This window comes from Mirounga leonina, unplaced genomic scaffold (genome assembly GCF_011800145.1).
Source record: "Mirounga leonina isolate KUSES-001 unplaced genomic scaffold, KU_Mleo_1.0 Mir_200, whole genome shotgun sequence".
NCBI classification, from domain to species: Eukaryota; Metazoa; Chordata; class Mammalia; order Carnivora; family Phocidae; genus Mirounga; species Mirounga leonina.
Window position 1 is genome coordinate 10,546,270 of NW_023270503.1, and position 9,788 is coordinate 10,556,057.

At 46.7% G+C, this 9,788-nt stretch overlaps 1 protein-coding gene across 10 annotated transcripts in view; it reads left to right on the plus strand.

The window, feature by feature from the left end:
• SYNRG (synergin gamma) overlaps positions 1–6,836 on the plus strand; it is a 79,897-nt gene extending 73,061 nt beyond the window's left edge. For all 10 annotated transcript variants that reach the window (XM_035026611.1, XM_035026619.1, XM_035026612.1 and 7 more), the window contains 2 exons: positions 4,717–4,827; positions 6,183–6,836. In XM_035026611.1, coding sequence (XP_034882502.1) covers positions 4,717–4,827; positions 6,183–6,314 — 243 coding nt within the window. In that variant the 3' untranslated portion in view covers positions 6,315–6,836. The remainder of the gene's footprint in view (positions 1–4,716; positions 4,828–6,182) is intronic.
• Positions 6,837–9,788: the final 2,952 nt, after the last annotated feature.

The following is a 9,788-nucleotide window of genomic DNA, read 5'->3' on the forward strand; positions in this document are numbered from 1 at the left end:
TCAGGCTCCCTGCTCCACGGGAAGTCTGCTGCTTCCTCTGCCGCATCCTCCCTGCTCGTGCATGTGCACTCTCTCTCTCAAATAAATAAAATCTTTTTTAAAAAGTTGGGGGAGGGGGGATGAGACCTATATAATCTATACATTTTTGTAGGGAGGAGCCATTCTTTTTTCCCCTAGGGAAGAAGAATACAATTTTTCAAATACAAAAACAGTACACTAACTCCTCAGGGGTTCAGCTTAAACTAAGTATAAAAGATGTAGCTATTATTTTGGCAGGAATTTGCCATCATCCTGGGTCACCTCAGTATCCACGAGGACAAACCACCCAACATGCCAGGCTCCCAGATCCTTGGCCACTGGCCTCAGGGACTCTTGTCTCCATGGCACTTCGGCCACCCACTCACATGATCACCTCAAACTGCACGACATGTGCCATCTTAAATTCAGACCTCTTTCTGAGCCCACATTGGTAACCCTCTGACTTGCTCACACCTGACTTACACTGCTCTTGTTTGGGGTTCTTGAGATAGGACAGTTGTTTGACCCTTTTACTTGGTTGCCATCGACTCCCATCCTGACCTCTTGTTCCCACCTACTTGGTTCTTAGCTTTTGAGGTTCCTTATGTCTATCCTTGGACAACCACTGATACCAGTTTGCTTAGGACTGAGGGATTTCCTCAGAGCTGAAACTGGAACAGTCTTGAACAAACCAAGAAGTTGGTCACCCTAGTCTGTTACATTCACATGTGGAAACACTATAGGATGGTACTGCAGGCATCTCTTCACAGCACCATGTTCAGCGACATCACACTGGCACCTTGAAATCAGCCACGGTGGCAGTACTTATACCAAGGAGGTCCGCAAATGCTATATTGTGAATAGACCGGAAGCTGAGGAAATGTTCTTCAGTATTTGAGAACCGTTACCCAATTCAGCAGAGTCATTCACATATCTGACAGATGAGGGACATTCTGAGATCTGTCTGCTGTGCCACCTCGGTCTCAGTCCTTAACGGAGAACCACCACCCAGTGCTCACAACATCCACGCTCTGGTGAGCACAAGCATAGGCTGACTGTGGATCCAAGCGTTGGGCAAATGTTTGCAGAAGCAGCACTGTGAGACTCAAGTGACTCAGGAATTTGCAGTACAGATGATTGTATGTTTTATTATTTGTAAATTGTGTGCTTCACAGTCTTTATATCAATAAATATTTATAATAAGCTCATGTACATGTGTGTGTTTATATGTGTATATATATTTGTATGTATGTGTGCATATTTTTTTTCTCTTTGGAAAGTCCATTCTTAATGGTGGAGGAGGGGGTGATTTTGCCCCCAGATTGGCTATGGATCCTGTTTAACATCCTCCAGTGCAGAGGACAGGCCCCACAATAAAGAATTATCCAGGTTATCAGTGGTGCCAAGTTTGAGAAATCTCTGCTCAAGGGCACATAAAATCAAAATTAATTGGTGGGGCGCCTGGGTGGCTCAGTTGTTAAGCGTCTGCCTTCGGCTCAGGTCATGATCCCAGGGTCCTGGGATTGTCCCCACATCGGGCTCCCTGCTCAGCAGGAAGCCTGCTTCTCCCACTCCCACTCTCCCTGCTTGTGTTCTCTCTCTCGCTGTGTCTCTGTCAAAATAAATAAAATCTTTTAAAAATAAATAAAATAAATCTGTTTAGGTATATCTAAAACTTCTTCACATTAAGAATACAACTTTTCTGGGGCACCTGGCTGGCTCAAGTCAGTAGAGTGCAACTCTTGATCTCAGGGTTGTGAGTTCGAGCCCCACATTGGATGTCAAAATTACTTTAAAATCTTTTTTTTTTTTTTTTTTTAGTTACTTTTAAAATCTTAAAAAAAAAAACAACTCTTCCGAAACTTTTTTTTTTGGCTTGTTTTGTTTTGTTTTTATAATTCAAGTGTTTTTCTTAATTGAGGGATAACTTAGTGAAATGCACAGATCTTAAATACATAGTTGAATTGGTTTCAACAAATGCATTTAGCCATCTAAGCCCACACCCTATCAATTTATGGAGTGCTTTCATCACCTCTTAAAGTTCTCTCTTGCCATGATCTGATTCCAAAAATAACCACTGATCTATTTTCCATAGACTTCTATCACCATAGAGTTGCCTGTTCTAGAACTTCATATAGAATTACATAGTATATATGTGTTTTGTGTCTGACTTCTTAGCATGTTTTAAAAATTCATTTACATTGTTATATCACTTTGATCCCTTTTATCAGTGAGTCCTATTCCATTGTATTGATATACCATGGGTTTTTAATACATTTTCTATAGAGATGTACTATTTCCAGTTTGGCTAATGTGAATGGAGTTACTGTGAACACTTTTGAGGTTGCACTTTTGTGCAAGACTTGGTTAACATGTTTTTATTTCTCTTGGATAAATATCAAGGAGTGGAATTGCGTATAAGTTCATATAGTATAGTAGATATGTGTTTTAACTTTTAAGAAATGAAGAGCTTTGGGGCGCCTGGGTGGCTCAGTCGTTAAGCGTCTGCCTTCGGCTCAGGTCATGATCCCAGGATCCTGGGATCGAGCCCCACATCGGGCTCCCTGCTCCGCGAGAAGCCTGCTTCTCCCTCTCCCACTCCCCCTGCTTGTGTTCCCTCTCTCGCTGTGTCTCTCTCTGTCAAATAAATAAATAAAATCTTTAAAAAAAAAAAAAAAATGAGCTTTCAGGGCGCTTGGGTGGCTCAGTTGGTTAAGCGACCGAGTCTTGATTTCAGCTCAGATCTTCGTCTCAAGGTTGTGAGTTCAAGCCCCGCACTGGGCAGCATGGAGCTTACTTTTTTTTTTTTTTTAAGATTTTTATTTATTTATTTGACAGAGAGAGACACAGCGAGAGAGGGAACACAAGCAGGGGGAGTGGGAGAGGGAGAAGCAGGCTTCCCTCAGAGCAGGGAGCCCGATGTGGGGCTCGATCCCAGGACCCTGGGATCATGACCTGAGCCGAAGACAGACGCTTAACGACTGAGCCACCTAGGCGCCCCTGGAGCTTACTTTTGAAGAAAAAGAAGTGAAGAACTTTCCAGGACCACCTGGCTGGCTCAGTCAGTAGAGCATGTGACTCTTGATTTTGACATTATGAGTTTGAGCCCCTGTAGGGTGTAGATACTACTTAAATAAATTAAGAAAAATTTTTTTAAAGGGGCAACCCCTTCAGGTCCCCTACCTCCTTGGGAGCTTTGTACTATCACTTTACTGTCCCTCAATAGACCTTACTTTGCTGCCCACCAAAAAAGAAAAAAATTTTTTAAAGAAATTAACAGCTTTCCAAAGTTGGGACCTGCCCTGTTAATCATTGGGCTATACTCCTATTTCATAGATTTGTTGTAAGGAAGAAATTAGATAATGCATGTGAAGAGCTTGATGTGATACATAGCAAGTAAGGACTGATAATAGCTGTATGCTGTATTTATATTTCTCTTTCTAGCTGATAACTTCTAAATCTCACAGTCTTGAGCACTAGAACTATATATCTGTCTTACTGCTTACATAACATCAGAACTTGGCTGTCCCACAGGCAGTTCCAACTCAGCATATACCAAACTGAGCTCTGTTTTTTTTTTTTTTTTTTTAAATTGTATTTATTTATTTGACAGAGCACAAGCTGGGGGAGCTGCAGGCAGAGGGAGAGGGAGAAGCAGGCTCCCGGCTGAGCAGAGAGCCTGATGCGGGGCTCGATCTCAGGTCCCTGGGACCATGACCTGAGCCAAAGGCTTAACCGACTGAGCCACCCAAGCGTCCCAGCAAACTGAACTCTTATCCCCAGCCCCCAGCCCCAAACATGAGTCTCCTTTCATGTGCCTTATGGCAAATCCTGTTGGCTGCCCAGGCCTCTCCCCTTCTTGCACATCTCACACATCACGCAGGCTTTTTCAGGTGACCATTTCTCTCCATCCCCCACTGTTGCTTCCCTAGTTCTAAGTTCCTTCACTGTCTCCTGGACCACTTACAACAGTGTCATAACTGAGGCCCATACCTTGAGGATTGCCATCCGCAATTGGTTGCCTACACTGCAATCAGAGGGATCTGTCCATAAGACAGACCTGATCCTGTCATGGTCCAGTTAGAACCCGTAGTGGCTTCCCAAGATAAAGTCTCTTCTATTCCTTTATTCCTTTCAAGGCCTTCATGCTAGAGTTCCATCTCCTACCTCGTTCCATAAGCTTGGCGCCCACCCCCTAGATTTCTTCCCACAGCCGATCTTTTGCTTAGAGGCCTTTGCCTGGTTGCTTGTTCTGCATGGAATAAATACCGTCTCCTGTCTTACCTCCCCTTTCCTGTCCCCTTCATGTAGCATATACCTCTTGAAACTGAGCCAAGGTGTTTCTAAGTGCTAGGAAGCATCCTCTGCCATCAGGCTCTTTTTCCCTTGGGTCGGAGTAGGTGCCGCCCAGCCCGTGTGCCCTAGTGCAGCTCTTCTGTCACCTGTCGCCTGGTACCTACCCGGCCACCCACCCTGGACTGTGAGTTCTCAGAGGACAGACCGCTTGCTGCTCATGCTAGCACCCCTAACACCTAGAACACAGCCGGTACCCAGTAAACATTTGGGAAATGGAGTAATTGTACTGATGGGATCAGAAGTGAAAATTTGCTGCTAGACCTGTTGGGGCTGAGTGATTGGGAGTGAAGCCAGCAGCATTTAGAACTGCTGCGCCCTTACCCATTTGTCTTGTCCTCACAGCCCGATGAAAATTCCCTGGATTTTTCCTCTTGTATGCTACGGCCTGGGATTAAAAATGCTCAGGAACTTGCCTGTGGCGTGTGCCTTTTAAACGTGGACTCCAGAAGCCGGGTAAGTGACACGCCTTCCCTCTGCCCCTGGCAAAGCGCCTCCCTCGCGTGACCTCCGGGGACCACCCTGTCTGGCCCCCTTCCTGCCCGGCCTGTGACTGCAGGCGGGGATTTTGATGAAGCCCAGGAATCGGACCCAGAAGTACCTCGGTCCTTACAAAAGGCCAGTGTGGGGAGCGGTTGCGTGAGGCGGTGGCAGAGGCCTTCCCTTCGGCGCCCTGAGCACAGCGGGGTGGTGAGGAGAGGAGGTTAAATGTGGGAGGCTTCACTTGGAGGCACGAGGCCCTGTTCTGGGACTTCTGTTGACCTTATGGTTTCGGCGTTACTTCAGAAAGAAGAGAAGCCTGCAGAAGAACACCCTAAAAAAGTACGAACCGGTCACACATTATCCTAGTGTCACCATCTCAGTTTTGAGTGTGGAAGGCAAATCCACGGATTCCGCCACCATCCTGAACTGTTCTGACCGGGAGCCCTTTGCCGAGGCCTGTCTGTTCCCGTAATGTTTGATTTAACCAACGGGTGTGTCTGGGGCGGGGGCGGGGGGGCGCTCGTGTCTTGTTTGCGCACTTGTAGCTCATGATTGGCTTCCGGTGTTGCGGGCATTTTTCTCCGTGATGCACAAGGTAACAGATGGAGCAGCTTCTGGAAGACAAAGTTGTGACACAGAGAATGAAATCAAAGAGCAGCAGGATTCCGCAGTTATCAGACAAAAACAAATTGGGGTTCGGAGTTCTGTTTACTTGTAGTGCTTTAGAAAACCCCCGGGGAGCTGAGGTTAGGACTGGCTGAGTGGGACTTCCCTGTAAGCATTAGTCATCTGGGAGTCATTCTTACGTGCTTTAGTATCTCTTTTTACAAACCCTGTACCTGGTTGGACTTTTTAATTATGTTGATTCAGTTATCAGGCCCCAGTGGCATTAGTCCCGGGAGCTTTCAATCCTGTGTCTTTCCCATGGGAGGACGGTGGGGGATCGCACGCATAGTTAACGTGCAGGCCTCGAGGCAGGCCTCGGGGCAGGCCTCCTTCGGCACAGTGAGGGGTAAAAATCAGCCACGGCCCTTGGCTGTGTCAGTTCCCCATATAATGAACACCCCCACCCCCCATGGTCTCCCCGGTTCAACCTCTGTCTGCCTTTTCTGTGAAAGATTTGGCCTCCTTTGGCTGGAACTGGGTTTAATGGTAAAGATTTTTTTAGACCCTTAATTAGCAGCGAAGAACTTCCTCACTTGAATTGCTGTAGCTCCCTGCTCAGCTTCTGAGGCTGTCGGAGCGCTGTGCGTGCTGGCCGCCGAGCGAGCGGCGCTTGGCTGCAGAAGCAGCCTGACCTGCCCCACTTGTCCCTCTCCTTCCGGCAGGCGTTCAGCTCAGAGACAGACGGTTTCAAGCTGGCCTACGGGGGACACCAGTATCACGCCAGCTGTGCCAACTTCTGGATCAACTGTGTTGAACCAAAACCTCCCGGCCTCATCCTGCCTGATCTGCTCTGAAGAGCTCCTCGACAACGTACCTACCGGGTGGTTGGGGGGTTTTCCCCTCACACCCCGTGAGGTGACAGGGAGCAAGAAACAGAAGGTTCGCCTCCCTCCAGAAGCTGTATGAAGACGCCCCCCCGAGCCACAGCAGGAGGAGGAGCTGCTGGGATCCCAGGCCTTCCTACAGACGACCTTTGTCCCCTGCGGTCCCACTGCCGGCCTTGGGGGCTTGAGGTAAAATAGCCCTGCCCAGACTGCACGTGGTACCAGAAGGTTGCTAACTTATCTCTCGCTCTGGTAAGATGTTTGAAAATGTGGACCACAGTTTTCTCTAAGGAATGACTTGCTGCTGCAGGACTGATACTGTGAAGAACTGATGTTTGAAGAAAAAGCAGTTCCAGGACCGCAGCTGGCAAGCATGTTTGGAGGCAGGGCTTCCTCCGATCTAGAGCACTGTCGGCCTGTGAAGTAGAAGGCACTTACCCACACTTAGTTTGTCGATATCTACATGAATAAAAAGGGGAAATTGTGATTCAACTGATTTTTTTTATTATGTTAATCCCCATACATTACATCATTAGTTTTAGATGTAGTGTTCCATGATTCATTGTTTGTGCATAACACCCAGTGCTCCATGCAGAACGTGCCCTCCTCAATACCCACCACCAGGCCAACCCATCCTCCCACCCCCCGTCCCCTCTAGAACCCTCAGTTTGTTTCTCAGAGTCCACTGATGTTCTTTTTATAGAAAAACTTCTGCTCGTCTCCGTGGGACAAAACAAGGGCAGGTAGGTGAGGGTAGATTGACCAACTTTACTGTCACAACTGAACCAATTCTCCTTTTGTTCATTTCTAACACTGTCAACTTTCAAGAAGACTTTTTCCTCCAAATATGCTTGGGCACTTTGCAATGAATTGAATGTTCATTTTGACAAAGACCCAAATCCTTGTGTGTCAGGATGAATAGCCTTCCCCTTAGGAGCCTCCACAGAAAACTTTGGTTTACCTCAAAGACTGTGAACGTGGTCCTTTTGTTCAGACAAGATTTGGAAAGGCAGCTGAATGAAACCTCTTTGCAGTGGCCTGTGTCCAAACTTCCAGAAATGGTGGTGCAGGGACCAGTGCTGCCGACTTGGAAGTATCTATGTGAGAGACCTGAAAATTAGTTCGGGCTAGAAGCCAGAGTTCCTGGCCTACTGAGGTAAACAGTGAGATGGCTATTTACGGTAGCAGGAGAGACTTAGATGCCGTGGAGGAAAATTGTTCTAAAATAGATGGCATTCTAGAAGGCTCATGCTTGCTATCTGGTGTAGGGAACTTTCTTTGCCACTTAAACTGAATGCATAAAATCAGTAGGGGGGACAAAAAAGCCAAATGGTTGAGGATCGTCAAGTCCTGGGAAGAATAGGCCAAACTAGGACATACATTTCTCTGAATTCTAAGTTATGTGCTTTATGAAGAGACTCTGAATCTTGTGTTTCACATTGTAGGACTCAGGCTGTCTGACCTCGAGTTAGTTTTTATTTATAAACTGAACAAATTAGTTTTGTCTATAAAATAGCTACTTTACATCACTAATTAGATTGTTTTCCCTTCTCAGGACAAAACTTGAAGGGATTCTGTTGTGTTCCATCTTACACCCATTAGCTTCCATCTTCTCCAGGAAAGGAATAGAATGTTTTCGTTGAAGAGCTCTTGTTGAGGCTTCTGCTTTCCCTTGCTGTGCCCCAGAGTGCAGAGAAGTGAGGAGATGAATCTGCTTTTCTCTTTTGCTCCAGATTCATCTCCAGCTGACACAGCTGTCGGAATTATTACCCTCAGGGTTGTTGTCCTCCGTGGGGCTCGCGGAGTGTTAGTAACCACACGAGTGGGCCGGTTTCTCAGGCTTCCCTGAGGCCTCCGCGCTCCACGTCAGCCTGAGCGGCACCTCGTCTCCTCAGGGCCCCAGGATTCAAGCAGGCTTCTAATCTACCTTGTACATTCCATAAGGAACCGTGATAACAGAATCGACCTTTGCCTGCAGTAAGAGCGTCTCCCAGTTCGGCAGAATTTACAGTGCGGAGAGTTTTCGGGAATGCCATATGGACTATTTCTGTGTCGCTGTGGCCTGTGTCAATGACATTTTCAAAAGTATGCTCACCTGCTAACTAGAATGGTTCCATTCCTGGATTCCAGGATGTAAGCTAATTGCCGCTGGCCTTACCAAGCACGAGGGGTTTAGTCAGTCCATGGGAGGTGCAGGAGGACACAGCAGACGTCACCAAGAAGCCTTGGCTACGAGAAATGGTCCCCCCTTGTAGCATCTGTTCACTCACATGCCACCAATAAGGATTTCGGGAGTGTGGAATAATACTGCGTGTCCTTTATGTACACAAGTTAATTCGAATGGCTCCACGTTGCATTCAGCTTCACCTCGGCTCTTCTTGGCCGAGTCCAGTGGCCCTGGAAACAGTAACCAAGGTTACTTATTTCCGTACCACGAGTCGTGCAGGCGGCTTCAGCCCCACCGCTTGAGTGGTGATTAGTAAGCGCTCTTCTCTTTTGGTATTGTGTTTTGCTTCTCAACATTCTAGGGCCGTGTGTATTTTTTTTTTTAAGATTTTATTTATTGACAGAGAGAGACAGCGAGAGAGGGAACAGTGTGGGAGTGGGAGACGGAGAAGCAGGCTCCCGGCCGAGCAGGGAGCCTGATGCGGGGCTCGATCCCAGGACCCCGGGATCATGACCTGAGCCGAAGGCAGACGCTTAACGACTGAGCCACCCAGGCGCCCCTGTGTAATCTGATTTTTGTCTGGACGCGCTTGAGGTAGAAGAGGCACAGGGTGTGTTACTAGCCATGCTTTATTTTGTCTGTGGCTACTAGTTAGCACTCTCTATAGGTTGCATATTTTAAATTATTTTCATGTTTTGTATGCACGGACGTATTTTTTGTCATTTAAGGATGCCTTCTGCTTTTATTTAATGACTTGTGTGATCTCAAGCTTTGGAAAGATTATAGGACCTTTACATTACAGAAATTTGCAATGTTTGCTTGGCGCGGGGATCACCATGGAAATTCCCCTAACGCCCTCTGGGTCACACACCTTCCTTTGTGACCCACTAATAAGCTCTGACATTTAGATAAGGTGTTAGGCTTCTTAAGTACTTAGTTACATCCCAGTCGTGGTGCTGGCCAGGATTTCTGCAGGAAATTTTCCTACCAAGAACATCTGTCACCAAGTGTTCCCTGCCTGTAGTATGGAGGTTATTTTTGGACTCTTAATCCACAGACTACAAGACTTCCAGTTCGCCTTCATCCTAGAGAAGCCACAGCCGTGGACTGTTTCGTTCTCTTGACTGATGTTTGACCATGTGCTGATGTAGCATTTATGGGTTCCTCTGCTTTCCCATTGAAACTATTAACTTCATTTTAATTTTCCTATTTAGACAATGGTGCATGTTTATAAAAGTAAATGGTATGAAACAAAGTAGAATTTGGATGGAAACCAC